We start from the raw sequence: 21,386 nt of genomic DNA, 5'->3' as shown, positions 1-21,386 counted from the left end.
TTCGGCCTGACCCTGACAAGATTTCTGCAATCCTTCACTTTCCACGTCCCGAAAGACCAAAGGAGCTTTGCAGTTTCCTTGGCCTCACTTCCTATTTTCACCGGTTTATCCAGAACTTCGCCTCTGTTGCTGCTCCATTACACCAGCTACTTGCTTCCAACATCACCTTTCTGTGGTCTCAAGAATGTCAAACGTCATTTTACTTACCTGTTGAAGCGCGCCCTCACATCTGAACCTCTGCTCTGCCACTTTGACAAAGCCGCATCGATTATCCTCCATACTGAGGCTAGCGGCCTTGGTATAGGAGCAGTTCTTCTACAACGCAACAAGTCTTCCCTAGAAAAAGTTGTTGCATATGCCAGTCGCGTACTCACCCTTGCCGAAAAGAACTAGACGATCATTTTGGTTTTAAAAAAAACTTTTGACCGCATTCGATGTCATTATTACTGGCCTGGCCTTTCTTCTAGCGTAGCGCGGTACGTTGGTTCCTGCTACCCATGCCAGCGTCGTAAACTCCTGACGTCTGCACCTTCTGGACCTCTACAGCCACTTCCGTGCCCTTCAATGCCATTCGCGGTTGTAGGTATCGACCTTTACGGGCCTCTCACCGTAACGTCTGCTGGCAAACGATGAATAGTTACTGCCGTGGACCACCTGACACGATACGCTGAGACGTCCTCTGTTATTAGAGACTCAGCTGTAGAAGTTGCCGACTTTATTCTTCACGCCATAATCCTGCGTCATGAGGCTCCCCGTGTAGTGCTTAGTGACCGCGGCAAAGTGTTCCTGTCACAAATGGTAAATGAAGTACTGCGCGCTTCTGGAACTACTCGCAAGACAGCTTCAAGCTACCATCCTCAGACAAATGGTCTCACAGAAAGATTTCATCGAACCCTTGCTGACATGATAGCCGTTTACGTCCAAGCCAACCACAAAAACTGAAATACTCTTTTACCATTCCTGACTTTCGCCTACAACACCGCTTTTCAGCTAACAACTTGCTACTCACCGTTTTACCTAGTGTACAGACGCACATTAACAACCTTTCTCGATGTTTCCTTCCTTAACAGCCATGGCAATTCTTGTCAGTATTCTAGCGAAGAATACATTTCCCGCCTGGCCAAGTCTCGCCATCAGGCTCGCATCAATACTGAATCAAAACAGCACGTGCGGAAGATCATCTATGACGCATCCCATCGCATTGTGTCTTTCCAACCTGGTGACGAGGTACTGCTTTTGACACCTATTTGCACTCCTGGTCTCTATGACAAATTCCAACTGCGCTTCATCGGGCCATACATAGTTTTAAAACAGACTTCACCGGTCAATTTTCAAGTGACACCACTTGTCACCCCAACAGACCGCCGTTACCGCAGCACCGCGATTGTCCGCGTTTCTCGCATGAAACCTTTCACGCGACGTTCCCCGTCACTTTGACTTACGGCGGCCAAGGTGTCCGCTTCCAAGTGGGGGGAATTAGTGTGGTCGTTTGTTACTTACATCATTCTCATCCCTTCATGATCATAATCACCATCATCCGCTCGCCTCTGCCTCATGGCCACTCTGGGCCATCATCATCGTCATCGTTAGTGTACTGGCTCTGCCTGTTCGTTTTGCGAGGTCTTTCTTCAAATAAATGCTGTCGCAACCAAGGCTATCGAGACTTCATTGTATGAATGTGTAATGCTGCCAAACATAATGCAGTGGGATGGAGAGGCAGGGTGCTCGAGACTGTTAATTATGCATGATTCATTTGTAGTTAGTGATCCTGTGGTGCATCATTGCAAAGAATGCGACGCTTTCATTCGGCCGTCTTTTTCTGTGAGATGTGTCGCACGCATAATGTCTACATGCACACACACATCGCGAATGTGTTCGGTAGCTGTAACAGACGCAGTGCAGCTAATTTGCTGCTCACGCAGTTTATGGTAAAAATGAGTGTAGTAAAGGTGAGACGTGTGGGATTTTTGCAGAGGTGAAGGAGGCCATTGCAGAACCAATGATGGGTGGAGCCAGCTACCTACATTACACATCAGATGACATCATGCGAAGGTACGTTTCTAAGACACAATTGCGAATGACTTGTTCTGCTTATCATTCACTGGATACTGTTACGAACAGCTCAGGTAAAAGGAGCAACGCAAATACAGAAGATGCCCCACAAAAAAATACACGACAAACGGAATCATTTTCTTTTCTTTGTTGTTTGCGCTGCAACTTTTACCACAAGATTATGTAGTAACTGGGCCCAAATGAAGTTTTTTTACTGTTACAAACAGTACGATATTTTTTATACATGAAGGGGCACGACACCGAGATGACGGAGATCACGGCCTCTCTGGAACTCGCACATGCGACGAAAGTTGATTTTGCAGCACGTCGAGTGCACTATGTACGGCTCTTTTTGAAATACATTGCTGGAACTTCACTGTTACACAATGCCACTGAGAGCAAAACATAGGAATGCTGTCGTACAGGCTATGATATTGAAGGCGTAACCACCAATATTAACAGGCAGGTCATATGGGGAGAGTTGCAAACATTTTCGCACTTGTAGTGTTGGTTGCATGCAACTGATGGTCCTCAGGGATGGGACTACAGGGCATACTTTCAGCCATGGTATTACTAAGAAATGTCTGAAGCATGGGCCACGTGAAGTTTAGCGTGGATAGTGCATGTTAACGAAGCATTCGGTAGTGAGTGAAGGTAGGACACTGCTTACTAGTGGGGAGTGAGCGTTCAGTTCGACATCGAGTTTGGTATGACAGAAAGGATGTATGGACGTGGCATGTACGTGCGATGCGGTCCAAAACGTTCGCGTATACTTGCATGCACAGCAATTCATAGCTGCACGACATGTGTCCACTTGCAAATTCCAGGATACGTGGCGACCAATTGGACGTTGTCCTGGCCTTTCGGTCATTCTCAAGTCACGGCCTGCTGTTTTGGGCCGGAGACTCTAGCCAACAGAACCGTGGTACCCTGTACTCGCCATCGGACTATCTGTCGTTGGGTCTGGAGAAAGGTCTACTGACATTACGCTTCAACCTTGGTTCCGGTGAGGCGCAGCTCTGCTGGAACACTACGCGGGTTGACGACGGCCGCTGGCATCGTGCAGCTCTGAGCCGAAGTCGTCAGCTGGCTACGCTGGGTCTCGACGGGACATCACCCGTGGCGGTGACGTCCCCAGGACGACTGAGGCAGCTGAACGTGCGCAGCGGACTTTACATTGGTGAGCTTGCTCATGATCATAACACGTTCACCCGAAATAACACACAAATGTATAAGGCTTAAAGTGACGACAGGTCGTGAGATTTCAGACGTCTTGTTGGTCTAGCATACGCCAATGGTCTACCATGCGCCATCAACCCTTTCAGTTTTTTGCGCCCTGAGCACAGTCTCAGTTTGCACTGTTGTGAACGGTGCAATATATGCCACCACCTTCCGGAGTTTTAATTATAGCGAATGGTGCACTGAACAATGTCCATTTGCGTAAGGGTGAACGGTTTAACATACAACATTAAATCACGCCATTGTGGAGGATGAAATAGACATCACCAGCTGCGACAGTTGTGATGCACATTCGAGACACTATCACTGACAACAGCGCTGTCTCTTTGATTGTAGTGTGAATCAATATTTTGGGGCATGAACGTATAAAACAACACTGTCAGCTTTATGAACCTTGAATCGTTCATTATATAGATCGATCGGTTTAGTTGTGAAGGAATAAATATACACCATTTATTCAAGAAACTATTGGTGATAGATTGTTCAGCACGTTTAACAAGAACACTCTGCCACGTGTCCTGCAGTAGTTTGATTGACGCTGACACCGCGTACGTTCGGGTTCTGTTGCCAAGATTCTAACCATACATGCCGACATACTATCCAAGCCTACCGAGGTATCATGTAGGCGAAAGCGCCCAGCACTTCGCTGCTGGCTTCAATCAAACTAGTCCTAGCCACGCATCGATGTGTTCGTGTTAAAGGTGCTGAAGGCTGTACACTGTCATTTGTGAAAAACCCAGGGAATGCTGTCAATATATGTTGTGATGCATATTAATGGAATGAAAAACAGCCAGTGGCAACGGTATCATGCAACGGCAGTTATTGATGTTTCTGTTACCAACAGAATGTATTGAGGCCGGCAAACACTGTCCCTTCAAAGTATGAATGGATGCTGATTTAGGCTGACAGCGTATATCAGTATTGCTTAGGTGCTGCACTACCGCAACATAATGACCGGGTGAACACTAACATTTCTGTGGAACAGACCAGGTAGTGGAGGTATACGTAGTTATGATGACTCAATTAACGACACTGCAATTATGAACAAACAGTAATTATTCCCACCAGATGGATTTCAAGCAGGTATACAGCATGATCAGAGCATATCCACTTTCTGAACATGAACAACAGGGTGGTATATGAAGCTTTGGGAGATGTCTGTAGTGCTGTAATGTGTTCATCGAAACCATCAAGTGACGATGATTCGCTTTAAGTACTAAAGCAGAAAAATGCATTTTAGATTGCTGTATTCTGTCACGTCATTTCTTGTTGTCAATGCAGGTGGCATTGGCGACGTTGCCCACGTGACCAGAGGGCGCTACAAATCGGGCCTGGTCGGTTGCGTTGCCAATCTTACCCTCGCCAGTAACTACCACGTCCGGCTGGTCTCGCATGCTGCAACAGGCATCAATGTACAACCCTGCCTTTGAGCACAAGGCGACGCACCGCACGTACAGCCCCCTGCATAAGTATGACCAGGCTCAGTGAACAGCGCACCAGGTAGCCACAGAGATCCGTTGTGCCCACACTTTCATTTTGCCACTAGAACTGATGCGTTATGCGAGTGCTCTGCAGGTGGGTGACGTGACAGTAGTAGGCTGAAGCATCAAGCAAGACATCATTGTTCTGTCTGAAATAAAGTATGCACTGAAGGTCAAATGCTATGACAACACTGCCCGTCATAGCCTAATTTAGAAACCCGCTAGTCGACATACTCAGCTTTCTTTTCATTCCACAACGTGCCAGGAGCAATGTCTTCATTGCCAGATTCCCCGGGGACCATTACGAAGCGACGCTTGGGCTACCCTGGCTGCGACAAAGAAGACAGAACAGAAGCTCTGAAACTATGTATAACACGTGCGAAAATCCTGAATCTGCCTGCAACGGACGCTGCCGTGTCAGCTTTTGCGACGCCTAGAAACTACGCAAGTGCCCACGCTACCATTCTAACCCAAATGTTACTCTCCAACGTCGCGCCTTACGTGCTCTACCCGTGACATCACAAAGTATGGCCACAAGTAGTCGGACACTACATGACAATGACGTCTGACGCGCAGTCGTGGTATGAACTCTTGTTAAGTTGATTGGAGTGGCCCGAATAGATGTGTGTAGTGCTATAATTAACCCAATGGATTTCGTGCCACCATAGTTATTCTCGCCGAACCATGCGGAATTCGTGGACAGAACTACGACATCTGCCAGCTTTGCTACGCCTTGAAGCATGCAAACAAAGAACTGCGACCAGCGCTCGTCGAACAATGAGTAGTCATACATGCAATGTGCTGTGAATGCGCGTGAAGAGATGGAAGCATGCGTTACGATGTGGTGTATGCTTGATCACCCTTGTACGGTTACAGCTAATGTGTCTGCACCTTGTCTCATTCCTGTAGGTGTACAATGCAGCACAATCACCGGACATGGTATTTCCTTGCAACAGTAATGTTCTGAAGTGCATTCTAGCCCTACAGGATTGATATCTTTTGTTCATAAAATCTCAAATGGTAACGTGTGCACACGCATTTGGTAGAAAGTACTTACTCTTTAAGTAACTATTCATACTGTGTCTTATAATAGGCTGATTAATACGTTTTGAACGTGCACCACATGCTACTAGCACAGAAATGTGAGACAAGGCACGCACATGTGTGTGTGTTTCCCAATTGTTCTTGTACAAATGCCTCCTAGCAACCACTCCTGCTTATGTAATACCTCTAGTTCAAAGCCCCACAGAAGCGTTTACGGATAACAGATGACTACGCTTTAACGTTCAAGCCACAGAACACGCATTCGTTTGTATCACAGCTCCAAGCTTCGCGACATGATCGTGGCTCCACGTGAATTGTGGCATGACTCGAGGGTATGATGTTCTGCTTGAAATCTGTGAAGTAGAGTGTACTTCAGGGATAAAACTCTCCTGTAAAACCTGCAAGGGAGGTCTCGGATCTGGATTGTTACATTCCGTATGTGGACTGCAGAAGTACGAGACTTCACCATGCATTTAACGTAAGTTATTGCCTTCAGCACTTCTTATTACCTTGCATCCGTTGTTGCTGCGCTCGGCGTGCTTCTGCATGTACTTACAAATTTCCGGAGATTCTTCGTATGCACCTTCCAATTGTGATACGACCCAGCACTTTGCCCTGTGTGCGTGCGTGCGTGTGTGTGTAGGCTGGCAAGAAAGGACGTGTAGGGTGCAAGAATGCGTTGTGAATTTTCACGACACTACCGCTAGCAAGTGTACACGATATTGTTTGGTGTTCCCTGGTTTTTAATGTATGCGGAAGCACCAGAACTAATACTGTTCAGTAACAGCAAGAACATTTGCACATGCAGTGCATATAACAATATATTCATTTGCCAGAACTTCTACTTTTCACACCTTTTAGTTTATATGTACGATATTTTACGTAACAGATGAAGCTTCTGAGTTGTATGACGCCATTTGTCGCATACTGCATCTTTCGTGAGGCCATTGAGCGAGGTTCACATTCAGACCGTTTCTTCAAGGCACATATCAACTGGAACAGTCCGCTATTACTAAATGAGTGTATCGCTGCATTAGAATGAATGGTGTTCTGTGGTAACACACAGCATCAAAATATGTACGCGTATTTTGTCGATCTCGTTAAAGCTTACTCTTTTCAGGAAGCAAAGTTACAATGACAAGCCTAGGACAGCGCCTACATAGTAGTGTGTGTTTATAAAAGCAGATGTCGAGTGCCCTACTGAACACAGCCTGTGTAACTCGAAGAAGAGCAGTAAAGGTTGACCAAAGCACCGAAAATGTCTGTGTAGATTCGGAGAGTTCCATGGAGCCACGCTTCACAAAATGGTTCCATAAGTTTATCAGCACCAAGTGAAATCAGAACATTGGCAAGCATTCGCTATGGTACATTTGAACCCCGTTATAAGTGATGTGCACAGTGGAGCGACTCTTCTCTTTTATATAAGAGTCCTCTCAAAAGCAGGGCACCACATATATATATATTTTCTTATCAACACCTATTTTAACGTGAACACACTGATGGTCACTAGAACCAATTGTCTCTTTCACTAGTGTCACTTATAAAGGGATATGACTGTGTGGTGCACACTGTACAGTTGTCACAATGAACAGGCTTGCATAACCTAAGTGATGTCAAACGGGGTGCGCGTGCATGTCAATGGTAAGGAGTGAAGGGAATGCACTGTGCTGTTGCAAATGCTTGCCACTGTTTGGGTTTCATTTGACGGTGAAAGTACATTGCATGTGGATGCAAAGACCCAGGGTAAGGAATGTACAGACGCAGACAATATAAGTTGCAACATTCTGGCCGTGTTCAACGAGGCGCCAACATGGTACTGTGGCTCAAACATAAAAAGGAAATGTAAGGACACAGACAATCACAAATCCGAAACGATTGCCATTACTGTTTATTTCAGTTCTTCTTCTTCCTCCACTTCCAAGAACTGAACTCTTGTCTCCTCTTTGCCATCTTCTGTCGTTACAACCATCAAATATTAAAAGACACTTTCGACTATTGCTATATGCAAATGTAATTACATGTTTGCTGGCCCTACAGTGCATGCTTTGGCCTGCTTCAACCATAGCCACCGTGTTGCAACTCGTAATTAGCGCCACTGCACAGTAACACCTTACATTTGACGAACAAATCTTCATCCTTATTACACAACCACGCACATATTTAACCTGTTGCACTAGGTGCGCGAACTTCTATTTCATGCACAAATCGTTAAATTTTCAAGTAGCATATTTCCCCGGGTATGTTTCAAAACTATACAATTTTCGTGCTTGCTTTTTGTACAAAAAATATGTTGCGGGAGACCGACCAAAAAATCTGGCAAAACCTCACTAAAGTGTGCTTAGAAACTTTTTAGGAATGATTGGTATAAAGTAATATTGTGATAGCAATTTTATGAACAATCTCGACTGGATTTTGCCGCTGGCGTCGACATCGGCGTCGCCATCCCTCACCGCATATGTACACGTATCTATCTATCTATATATATATATATATATATATATATATATATATATATATATTCAGCAGGAAGTTCAAGGGGTCTGGTACGTATAAAGAACACAAGCGAGTACACGTACGAAAGAGCAATACTTTTATGCCAACGTTTCAGCCGTGGCACGGCCTATATATATATATATATATATATATATATATATATATATATATATATATATATATATATATATATATGTATATGTATATATATATATATATATGTATATATATGTAAATTCAAGAAACATAATTCAGAAAGACTCCGGCGCGTGGTATCGAACATGGGCCATCTGAAATGTGAGTGTGAGGGGTTAACCACTGAAACACAAAAAAGCACAGCCTCCAACGTCCAAAGGGCAAGCTATTTATGTATACCACTTACCGGTTGGTGGCGGGCATCTCCAGGGGAACTATCGTGTTTTCAGCATTACCAGCAAGATGACGCAATGAGCGCACGCCGCCACATCGTCACGGCGCGGCGGCGCATGCTCTCATCTCCCACGCGTGCTTTGCCCCACGGAGAGGGAGCTGGGTGGGCGCTCACGCGCGCGCCTATCTCGCGATGGGGACAATCGTAGTCTTGGCTTGTTTGCACCGGAACGTTACCGGGCACACGAACGTTACCGGGCACACAAACGTCACTGCAATCGCTGCACAGTCTCAGTTTGCGAAAAGGGTGAGCTTTTCATATACAGGGAAGTAACAACTGAGACCCTTATTCGCGTTCATCTGTGCCTGTAAGTGCATTTTGTGCGCTATTTGTGCATGAGAAACGCGGGGCACGTTTTGATCTGCTTGCCATTTTGTGCGTGACCTTGAAATTTGTTGCCATTGCGTTCATTGCTTGGCCTTTGCGGCAAAGCTGACTTTTTTATCAAATATAGCATTCACTGATTTAACTTAAACTTGTCAATTATCGGTATTCTGCCTTACGAAGTCTTATCGCAATTAACAATGGTCACCATTGAAACGGCAACTCGTTCAATCACATTTCAAAATTTAACTACTGAAGTTTTTTTTTCACACATAAATTTCTTATAATTCGCTATTAAGTATTCCTGACCATTTTTGTTAACTTACTCTTGGCAACGCACGGAAACTGAGTATAACCCACCAGATGAACTAGGAAGAAAAAATGGGGAATATAATAGTGTAATATATATTTTTTATTACTCTTATCCATAATTGCCCTGGTAGTGTCGACCACTCCGTGAGGTTGCTTCATACTGCGAAAATAAACATGATTTTCCAGAACGTTTCCAAGATTTTTTTCTCACAATAAAGTACAAATATTTGAGCGCCCGTTCCTCAAACAAATGTGGCTGATCCACGATATAAAAATCAGTATAAAAAATAAAAATGTGTCTTTACAGAGGAAGTTCAGCGTTTAGTGCGTATTAATTCAGCAACAACAAGAAATTGCAAACACACGTTAGAAACGGCAAGCAGCGCGAAACTTGCAGCGCACATTTCAAGCAGAAAGCACGCGCGAAATGAGCACATATACACAGAAGGAGCACGGACAACCAACTGTCACAACTCGACACTGAAAGCCCGCTGTTCAAAGATAAAGGAAGATGCATGAAACGAGCGCACAAGTATCCACAGGACAAGCGTGAGCAACTGTCCCAATTCTTCCGGCGTCGTGTTTCAGCAGTGCACTCCTTTCGTAAACGCGGCCGTGGCAGCGTGCTATGTGACCTTCGTCCTCTCCCGAATTGCGAGTCTGATAAGCGAGCGAGCTGGAGAAACCACGCTCCATGGAAGCGGCACTTCGTGCAAGCGACAACTTTTGACGCACCTCACGCGAGTCTGTCGCGCCATCTCGTCCCTGAAAATGAAGACGAGTTGAAGTTTTGAAGCTTTGAGGAGTGGCAAACGAATGATGGCGTATATAAACGATTTCCCGTTAGCATTCCAGCCAACGTACGCTTTGAGGCATAGTGTTTAGTGCAGCACGCTGAGGATCGCGAGGTTGCTGGTTCGATTTCGCACGACAATGCATGCCTTGTGGTTTTGTCTTTGCAATTTCTTAGTATATATTTTTAACCCTACTCCCTGACGAAGGTACGTCCGCGGAACCATGATAGACCCCGGTATAAGACTCTTTTGTTGTAAAAAAATTTAAACAGCCTTGGTACAGTTTAAAGAATGCTGGCTGTTATAGTTTCCCAGCCACAATAGTAAATAAAACGTTTCAAGAAAGCGTGAACTGAACCTAAAATCCTTTCGCTGTAGAGTTCGCCGATTCGTTTTTTAAATCTCAAAATCTTGTTTTTCATAAATGAACCATTGCACCGTTTGCAATGAACCGAAGGCAAATATCACTTTCTTTCATGACATTGTTATATCTGAATCTGTGGAGTTTATCTTGAAACATTGATTGGTAAGCTATGCTTAACATTTACTGCTCTTAACGTGTTCTAGTTCAAATCCAATTAGTTTACTTTAATCCGCAGGATACTCTACCTCTTCTTCTTCTCCTTCTTCTCCTCCTCCTTCTCCTTCTCCTCCTTCTTCTCCTTCTCCACCTTCTCCTCCTCCTTCTTCTCCTCCTCCTCCTTCTTCTTGTCCTCCTCCTTCTTCTTCCCCTTCTCCTCCTCCTCCTTCTCCACCCTCCTCCTCCTTCTTCTCCTCCTTCTTTTCCGCTTTCTCCTCCTTTTTCTGCTCCTCCTCCCCTTCTCCTTCTCCGTCTCCTCCTTCTTCTCCTTCGCCGTCCTCCTTCTTCTCCTTCTCCTCCTTCTTCTCTATCTCCTCCTTCTTCTCCTACTCCTCCTCCCTCTTCTCCTCCTCCTCCTCCTTCTTCTCCTCCTTATCCTCCTTCTCCTCCTCCTTCTTCTTCTTCAGCAAAAACGTTTACAAACAGTTCATGAAACCATACACTTAAACACTTTATGAAAATAAAAATATCATGCAAACTCTTCATGAAACCAACTACATCATGCAAAACACTTCATTAAAAACACATCATTCAAACAGTTCAAGAATATGTACCCCAATACTCTAAATAATGAAGATTGAAACTGCATAATAAAAACAGTGAAATACATGTCTAAACGAAGTATGAAATTGTCATTGAAAAGTTATCGTTGAATGTAAGAGAAAGTTTCTTTTTAAAAAATTTTCGGAACGGGGTGCGTAGAAGTCTATGTCGTGCCTCACAATGTTTAATAGCTGGGGTATTTAATATTGTAGGCCCTGGCATCCGTAGTTTGTTCGCGTGAGTGGTGGCATTGTTGTTTGGTGGCGTAACTGATACCATAGAGATGAAATCGGTGTACTACAAGTATGTGGTCCTTGTTTTTTTATGAGCAATAGTAATCTATGATAGAAAATTTGATTTGCTTTCATCAGTGAGTGTTTATTAAAAAGATTGTGTGTGGGTAAGTCTCGCGGCCTACCATGATAGTTTTCAAAACTTCCTATTACATTCTTTAGTAAATGAAAACACCGAGCATGCAGTGGGTTTCGAATGCGGGTGCGCTGCGTGCCAGCCCAGTATTCAACCACTGAGCCATGCCGGTGCTTGGGACTCGTTCGCAAACTTGCCTTAGACAGGCTTGATGTCGGGAAAGTAATCGCGTTAATATGAGTAATAAAGCATTTTTCAACAGTGAATGAACAACCAGGCGTCGCACAATGCTAATAACGTAACGGGTGGGTTGTCTATGCTCCGACTTATTACAACAGCTTGTTCTTGATCAGCTGTCAACTGTGGCGCACACCCCCTTTAGGCATAATTCTTCATCGTCGTCAGCCTCTGAATGAACAATTGGTACATAATTCCTTGTAAGAGTTTAGCGGATACCATGCTTCTCCGAAAAACCACTAAGGATAGCATATAACGCCGGCCTACCACCCAATGTACCGTAAGTTACGATTATTATAGGCGTAGTGGGTTACAGTTACCCGGAGAGTTGCCCTGAGAATTAGTTGAGCCATATTGGCACCTGACGGTCACGTGGAATCCAGTCTACAATGAAGCGAACTTCGTCTTCAAGCCCCATATCCACCATACAGTCCAGTTCATCAAACACTAGGTACGTGCAGCGGCGCAGGTTTAACCAGCCTTCCTTCAGGACGGTGAGCAAACGACCAAGAGTCACAACACAGATCCAAGGACTCTAACCGAGCTCCTTGCACTGCTGCTGTTTTGGATCGCGACAGGAAATACAAGAGACTCCAATCTTTCTATACTGTTCGGTCTCATAGGCAAGCTGATGGACGTGAGCCACCTCATGGTTCGCTACGAGGAAGAGTGCTATGGGTCCACTGGAGTGGTGACATAGAAGCTGGCTGAAGACCTTTGCCACGGCAGGCATGTAGACAACCACTGTCACTTCAGTTCCACCAGGAACTATAGCGCCACGAGATCCCTGCCTTTGAAGGCTACGGGGCATCACTGAGCCTGAATGATCGTGACAGGGCCAAAGCTCTTCGCTTCGAACCATCCTCGTGAGCCGTCAAGTAGCTGAACTTCGAAGCTTAGCACAGGCTTCGGTACGTCTCGCCAGCTGACTACAATCTCGTTTTCATGTCAATAAGGCTTACCTTCCAGCTGAGAGCACTGAGCAGTTGTAACTTGCTCCATGTATGCGTTCATGCGAAGCTGCGCCATCTTAATGCGGTTCCTTTTCGAAGGAATTTCACTAACCGGACTCTTGTGAGCTTAGATAGCGAAATTTCGCTTCTTGTACATTTCAGTGGTCGTGCCTGGTAATCCCCGATTGCTTGACTAGAAACTGGGTCCACACTCTGCCGCCGCCGTTTACCGCGTAGTGGATGGATGTTCTTGGGTTCTACGCTCACGCCACGCGGCTTGTTGGCCAGTATGTCCAACAGCGCTTTTATGAAGACCGATTCCATCTGGATGACTCGACATTGTTTCACAGGACTTGTGTTGAAAGCCGCTCTTTGGTGGTTCCAGGTGTTTGGTGGGCTGCTTGGGTCCTGGTAATTGAGTCTATACTTGCTACGGAATGAAGATGTAGCACTGAAAAAAAAAACTGCAAAAAAAACTTTTGCCTGTTTGGTTGTCTCGCCTAAGGAAACCTGGCTCCAACCCACGAGGGGTACATGCTACACTGTTGAATAGACGAGGAAGCCAGCGAGTGAGTTAGTGAAAAAATTATTTGGTCCACAATACAACAGGTACAAAGGGAAATAAGTGAAACGCGAAACAACGCTTTATACTATGCAACACCAAACTAAAGAGAGAAAAGTAACGCTATGTAAATGAATACACAAGGAGAAAAATATTACAAAAATAAATAGCCGAAAATGATTTTTTTGTTGGCCTGTATCATTACCGATATAGTATTCTATAATCCTGAAAGATGTGGAGAGCAGCGAAAATAGCACTGCTGATTTCCGTCAAACTGATTGTCTCTGAAGTTGAACTGGTTAGAAGTGGTGAATGTGAAACCTAGCTTTCTAGTCGGCGTTCAAGAAACACTCCAGGGATGGAGGTAGCACAGTGGCATGAATAAAAAAGATGGTCTGTTTTCTGGACCATTCAAAACGTGGCCGAGGTAAATTAAGGAAAACGAAGATTTGACGACTAAAACTGAACCGGGGAGCTCTACAGTGAAAGCTCGCGAGCTTCTCCTTCCATTGACTTTAAAGAAAATTTTTATTGTTCTATGAGAACTGTTACAGCTGGTGGACTGAAAAAAAGCTGTTTAAATTTCTGATGTCACAGGGCGTTTAAGCATCTCTGCTTTAATGAAAAAAAAAAACAAACCACAACTCAGAAACCTTCTTGAAGATAACTTTTTTATTTTCAATTACGAACCAACTGTATGGAAAAGCCCACCACAACAGAATATCGCTAAATAAAGGTGATTGCAATGGAAATAATAAAGCAATATAATGCAGATTTGTTGTTTTTCCTTCATCTAGTTGGTTATACTGAGTTTCCTGAAGTAGCCACCAATAGGTTATCACAAAAGTGTGGGAATGCTCAAAGGCAAATTCTGAATTTTACGTAGCCTGAAACGAATCTGAAATAAAAAAAAATGACTTGTTCAATACGAAAAGTTGAGAACGCTCTCAATGTAGAACACTGATCATTGAGAAATCCAATTTAATTTGATGATTACAATCTTTCAAAATATTTTAAAGCTGAATATTCTTAAGCAAGGCTTCATACTTCCTTGTGAGGTCTCGCCCAATTTTTCGGTCGATCTGCCAGAAGATCTTTGCTGCTTGAAAATCGAGCAAAAAATTAAGCAAACTCTAATGCCGTGCAACTTGCCCTGTAGCGTAGCCTTTTGGAAGCTATTACAATCTACGCAACATACAGGAAAGAAATTCGACAATATCACTTCCTGATTGCCCGTTATGATTATGAACAATCATAAAGTGGATGCTTTAGGGGAGTTAGACTATATGAGCTTGTTTTGCTAATTCAGAGCCAATGGAGTACACTTACAACCTCTGCGAACACCCTGAAGATGGCCAATGATGTGCGTATACGACATTATGGCACCAGGTTCAATTATTTTGCAAAAAAAAGACCACTCACAGTAGAAAGTATCAGAGCACTGGAGAGTTGTCTCGGTATGTGCGCCATGTAAGCGATCATAAGAATGAGCTAAATATTTAGAGTAAAGTGGAGAGAGGAGCCCTTGAAAGCGTATGCACTGTACCATGGGTAAACGGCATGCAACTGTCTCTTCAGAAAACAAACAGACCAATGCCTGCTACCAGATGCTCTTAACTGAACGTGAGACGGACAGACATGGTTAAGGTAAAGGGTCGATGATTAATGGTAGACCACTTACAGCGAATGTAACCCACTGCACGTAGCAATTTTATTACAACTAGCAGACACTGCAAGGTTCAACTATCACCACAGCGCGTCGGTAATAAACGGTAGATGTACAGTAGCCCCAATCTTGAACAATCGCGCGCGAGTGGCAATGTCTCCTTTATTTTCGCCTTATGACGTAATTAGATTCAAAAAGTGGTAAGGACAAGCGCGTACGCTCATATAACATTCTCAGAAAACAACTTTTTGGCCTCTTGTCATGTGGCACTGGTGCAGAAAATTCGCCGTAATGCTCAATAAAGATTTGGACGACTGCACGTAAACAATGATTTCAAAGAGGCATTTTCATCGTTCATGAAGAATTTCGAAATCTGACAATCATCGTTTAAAAAGGAATGCGCCTCTACCACCAACAGCAACCTCTTGAAAGTATACGCTAGCGTCTAGTACAAGTTTTAAGATTGTAATTAAAAAACGTATACGTTTTGTATTCAGCATAGTGAGCTTCTGTGCATATGTGCTCGTGGATTCAAACCTTTCGGCCACCTAAGATACGCTCAATACATTCGTGCGTTTTTTTTGTTGAGATATGATTTCATCTATAATTTCGCAGTATTAGGAACAATATTATTGGTTGTCCTTTATTTTTCATCAAGAAGTTAGGGAGGCTGTGAGACAAAGCTGAAAAGCAAATTCCCTAGTTCCTGGCCACTGAAAGTACCCTTGGGGAGTATACAGCATCGCACAACAGCATTTTTAACAGAGTAATTAAACAATTAACCCTTTATCGACTTAATCATGAAACCGCCAAGCAAAATAAAAATTGCGTTCATTTTCTAGCCTAAAGTGGCAACCTTGAAATGACTCCGCAGTTAAATTATCTAAAACTCAACTATATAACATAGTTTTGCATAGGTAGTAAATTTTCCATATGTCACAGAAGCGAGGACCTAGCAACAAAAAACATACTTCAGAACTACATAACATGTAGTGTACCACCTCTTGAGTGCGCGCACACCAAGTAAAGAAAATTATTGGAGATATAATTTACGTCACCAAGGTGAGAAAAAAACGATGAAGTGGGAGTTGTTGCACGTGCATCACGCTTTCCTCAATGAGCTCCAAAACAATTGGTTTTAGCTCAAAATATCTTCAACGAGACTCCGCTATGTTTTTCATGCTCAAATATAGATGCCCCGTGAGTACTTGGCAGCCGGTGATAAAGGGGGCACGCATTTCGTGACTTACTTGCTTGAACTTTTTTGGTTTGTCACTAACTCAAGACATCCAGTAGTAAATGGTTAACAAGCTGAAAAAATGAGAAGCTGGAAAAACAGGACTAGCAGCAGCCATGCAATGCATTTTAATCGTAAACGAAATTACTGAAAGCACTTTGCAGCAATTTATAACGCCAAATTAAACACCAAATTTTGAAGAATTCGTGATTTGTAGGAAATAAACCTTGATAAACGCCGGGGTTTCTCCCGAGAATAAGCTCGGTAACACCAGCTCGAAATTTAAAATAAATCTGCTGAAACACTGAGCTCTAGTTTTACGTGATGTACCTACCGTACAAGGAATATCACTGAGGGTTTGTGCCACAGCAAAAAGGCCATCCACCGGGGTAGGTGAGATAAGGATCGTAGAAGCTAGGAGGAGGGCACCTTCGAGGATAAATAAATGGAGCTAACTTAATAACTCTATCATAGATTCGAGTTAATTTCTGCAAAGTATGCACGCAGTTCAATTACATTTGGTATACAATGAGTCTCAGCTACAACACCCCCGATTAAAAAGAAGAAAGATGCTATGTAAGAAACCCTAGCGCATATTTTCACTAGTAGACTAGAGTAGCCCCCACTAATTTTCGCACTATTTGGGTTCAATTATTTAGCCATAATACGTTTACCACTCGACAAGTGTTCAAGCAATTGTCAGAATTATAATTGTGAGTTTGACGTCGCAAAACCACGATATGATTATGAGAGACATCGTAATCGCATGCTCAATATATTTTGACCGCCTAGTGTTCTTTCACATGCACCTTATTATAAGTACACGGGCTACAAGTATTTTCGCTTCCTTCGAAAATGCGGCCGCAGCGGTCAGGATTCAATCCCGCAACCTGCGGGTCAGCAGTCGAGCATAACTATTAGACCACCATGGCGGGTAATGGTCAGTAGGTCAACAAGGCACATGCAAGCAAGGTCAAATGACATCCCGCTGCGTACTTTTCAAGGACGTGTTAATTGCGTTAGCACTTTATCCGGCTGACGAAGAAAACGCGGGCAATGTGAAAATCAACACGTAGCTCCGCTGCCCCCAAGTCACATGTCACTTTTCAGATTCGTCAAAAAGATTCCCGCTGTCAGCGCGTTGTGGAAAATAACGCAGTCAGATATCACCCGAAGAAGCCTACATAGGCCCCGGAGAAATTTCGGTAATTAGGAGGGTACTCATACAGTTACAAAGATAAGGCTGAATAATTAATCAGGCCTCATTGAAGAAAAAATTAATAAGGGCTACTCTGGTGTACTAGAACCAGCACGCACTACCTCTGCTTCACGAGTTATTGTTTTTCTTAATTTTTTAATTTATATGCCTTGATATTAGGGACACTCTAGATAGCGCAGTGAAAAACAGTTGAGAGAACCTGAATTGTGGGCTATTATGTCCTGTATTGCGCCCTGCTTTTATAATTGATAATCAATGGTACGTGCTAGTTCCAAAGAAAAAATACATTATCGCGGTTTAGAGAATTTACTTATCACACACTGCGGACAACAATAACATGTCCGCACAACATTGGATCAGAACGAAACATGTGCATACACGCACTAAAAATTGTTACAGAAAGGTATAGACACACATAGGCACATTCATTTCAGAAACCCTGCCATTTTTACATCGTTCACGCAAGATTCACGCTCAAACTTATTGAAGAGAAGTTTATGTTGTACAGATGCGAATAAATGTTCAGTTTACAGGGTTTGTTATTAGGTGCTGGCAATCGCCCCGGCCGATGACAGCTTCAGCAGCCGAAGTGACTTGTTATGCCCTGGATCTCGTAGACTCATTAAGAAGGTGCTAAAGCTACCGCAGTAACAGAACACTACAGATTCCGCTGTGAAGCTGCAGAACGTCATAGTCGTTAATTCAGTTGGCAAGGAACGTACTTCACACAAAATTTAATGAAGCGCGTATGCTTCGTTCAGTTCGTATATTGCGTATCTTAGCAAACAGAGTAATACGGGGTACAGTTTGTAGGAAAGAAGTGTACATTTCAGAGCTTCTTTTATTTGTCAGACACCATAGTAGAGAGTTATAACAGACAATTATGCCAAGCGAAGTATAGATGATGTTATCAGAAGTAATTGTATTGTATATGTGAAGAAAGAAAAGTGGGCGAAAAGACAATTTGCCGTGGGCAGGGACCGAACTCACGGCCTTAGAAGAACGCGTCCGAAGCTCTACCAGCACACCAGCATATATATATATATATATATATATATATATATATATATATATATATATATATATATATATATGTCCGCAGAACATTTGTGTTCTTTGTGTGTCGTTTGTGTTCGCCATGCAATCACGTCATGCCATACCAGTTTTGCAACATGCCATGCGAAGGAAACAACCGCAAGTGCTGCAGGACCATGAAATGTCAACCATAACATTCATGACATACATGTCATGATTTTCATGTGATCATGAGATAAATATGTTTTATACAGTCATGTTATGCCATACCAAGTTTGCTATCGATATTACTATCTAAACGGCCAGGAGAGCTTAAAGTCGTAGGCGGCTATATAGATAGATAGATAGATAGATAGATAGATAGATAGATAGATAGATAGATAGATAAATAGATAGATAATATATATATATATATATATATAATATATATATATATATATATATATATATATATATATATATATATATATATATATATATATATATATATATATATATATATATATATATATATATATATATATATATATATATATATATATATATATATATATATATATATATATATATATATATATATATATATATATATATATATATATATATATATACCACGGCGGCCAACACACCATACTTTTTACTGGGGGCATATGTGTATTAAACATGGGAGCGTCTGTCAGCGCCACCAGTTAGCATGACGGCGAGTGTGACCACACTTTATCTGCCTGTTTTGGCGTGACGTATCACGTAAACTTATGACGACCTGGCAGCTGACCCATAGTCTCTTGTGTACCACCTGAAGACACCAAGTTTGCCAGAAAGAGACCTTTGCTCTGAATTACGAAAGAAAGTGTGCATATAAGGGCTCGTTTCTTTGGTAGACAGAATGTTTATGAAATATAACAAAAATCTTGCCACGAAAAGTATGATGGATGTTATTTTCTTTGTTCACGTTTACATTACAATTACTTCTAATAAAAGCCTCTATACCTTCCTCGGCATGATTGTCTTTTAGAACAACTTATTATTGACATGCAGTTTGTGGAATGTATGTATTGCTGACCGTCCTTCACACAGGCGAAGTCGAAACTTAGCAGTGACCATATTTCGAGTGCGTGAAGAAAATGCCAAAATCCCGATAAACGAGATCACTTTCTTATAAACGCGTAACACGCTTGATGAAAGACATACATCAATGTGCAAGCTTCGCTAATGAGCTAGCCCAATTTGTTAATCAATTACCTAGCCTTCTCAACTGTAGGAGCATTGCACTACCAAAAAAGCTATCAAATATTTAGTCTATCACCTCTACAAAGCGGGAATCACAGTGCTTAAAATGGACGAGGACAAGTAAAGACACAGCCGCGGCCGCTGAATAAAAACTTGTTTTCTATTCAGCCGCTTGACACAGCACAGGTGCTGCACTTATTCACAGGCACTTGTCCTCGTCCGTTTCAAGCCCCGTTTTTCCTGCTTAATGATAAACCACCGACTGGCCCAAGTGTCTTATCTACTTCAGTTTCTACTAACTATCGTAAGAATAGACTCCGATTGACAATATTTATACGCAAGGAATACTCTAGCGCTAGTCCGAAAAAACAAACGAGGTATTAACTAGGCGTTAGGAGCCCAGAAAAATAATTTGTTAATAACTTTGTACAGTAAAATTAACTAATTATGAAGGACTTTTATCACAAGCTCTCGGAGATACACGATGAGCAAACGCTCGGTGTTAAAAGCTATTGCAGCCTTGATTGTGCGGTAATGTGATAACCTGTATTTTGAGGACAAAGGTGACATTGTGGGTGGGGTGACCTTTTAGAAGCAGCATGGAAGGTTGTGCTAATATTTCTGAAGGGGTAACAAGGGCTTCGGGATGATTATCTCTGAGTTATCTTCCTTTCTTACTTCGAACAACATTTTTTATGGAAGTACGGCTATTGATCCACGTAAACTCAATCTTGGTGTGAATTTTCTAGCCACTCTCTCTGCCGTCATAGACCGTTCAGCCGGCGGCTCTCTTCACCTTTATTTGTTTCTTATTTTCCATCTTATACACCCACCTCAATGCCGTGTCAGCTTTATTGATTTTATAAGCCTCCCGCCTAACTCTGTTACACAGGTCCTCTTCTTCTCTATGCCTGGCGATGATTAAATGATTACATTGATACCTGCCGATACGCTTACGAGTGGTGATGCAGTAAAACGCGTGATTTTGACAGTTCTTGAATAGCGCGCCTGCCTTCCGCATGCCAATCTTGTGCTCAATTCAACGAGTCCTCCTGCAGGGCATTTTGGTCCAAAATACCCCTCTTCAAGACCACCCTGTCTAGGCCTTCAGAATAGAGAATTTCTGCAACAGGCCCGTGGTGCAGCTTGATCCCTTTCCTATAGGGTTTCGCTATTGAAGGGATGGTGTTATCAGAACTCGCATGTGATCAAGCTGGAACCCTCTGCCGAGTTTCGAAAGCTGTCACGACATTTTTAGTTTACAAGCACATCCTTAAGCCAAACGATCATCGTCACTTATCACATCACTAGTAGCGACTTGAATCCAATTTACAGACGTCTATATCGTGTTTCCGCGTCAGAGCGTGCAGTAATGCAACAGGAAATCAGGAAGACGCTTGAGGAAAAAAATATTTTAGATCCCTCTTGCAGCCCCTGGGCTTCTCTCGTCTTCTTTGTTGAAAAGAAGGTGAGTTACGACTTGGTGTTGACGCCACTGGCAACGATCACTTTTCGCGTTTAACGAGGCATCCAATGTTTTCCGTTCGAAATCAGTCTCACATGAAGCTCTCCCTTAACTTGCTTCA

At 43.0% G+C, this 21,386-nt stretch overlaps 1 protein-coding gene and 1 long non-coding RNA gene across 7 annotated transcripts in view; one reads left to right on the top strand and one right to left on the bottom strand.

Annotated features, from left to right (window-relative positions):
* Positions 1 to 5,125, top strand: part of LOC119181638 (pikachurin) — a 173,252-nt gene extending 168,127 nt beyond the window's left edge. For both annotated transcript variants that reach the window (XM_075875762.1, XM_075875761.1), the window contains exons 13-15: positions 1,974 to 2,052; positions 2,880 to 3,232; positions 4,573 to 5,125. In XM_075875762.1, coding sequence (XP_075731877.1) covers positions 1,974 to 2,052; positions 2,880 to 3,232; positions 4,573 to 4,721 — 581 coding nt within the window. In that variant the 3' untranslated portion in view covers positions 4,722 to 5,125. The remainder of the gene's footprint in view (positions 1 to 1,973; positions 2,053 to 2,879; positions 3,233 to 4,572) is intronic.
* Positions 5,126 to 14,060: 8,935 nt separating this feature from the next.
* LOC119181017 (uncharacterized) overlaps positions 14,061 to 21,386 on the bottom strand; it is a 141,263-nt gene continuing 133,937 nt past the window's right edge. For all 5 annotated transcript variants that reach the window (XR_012886540.1, XR_012886539.1, XR_012886537.1 and 2 more), the window contains 2 exons: positions 16,651 to 16,745; positions 14,061 to 14,311 (listed from right to left, as the gene is read on the bottom strand). This is a non-coding gene — a long non-coding RNA (uncharacterized LOC119181017). The remainder of the gene's footprint in view (positions 14,312 to 16,650; positions 16,746 to 21,386) is intronic.

Source organism: Rhipicephalus microplus, chromosome 10, assembly GCF_043290135.1.
Source record: "Rhipicephalus microplus isolate Deutch F79 chromosome 10, USDA_Rmic, whole genome shotgun sequence".
NCBI classification, from domain to species: domain Eukaryota; kingdom Metazoa; phylum Arthropoda; class Arachnida; order Ixodida; family Ixodidae; genus Rhipicephalus; species Rhipicephalus microplus.
This window is presented reverse-complemented; position numbering and strand designations above follow the sequence as displayed.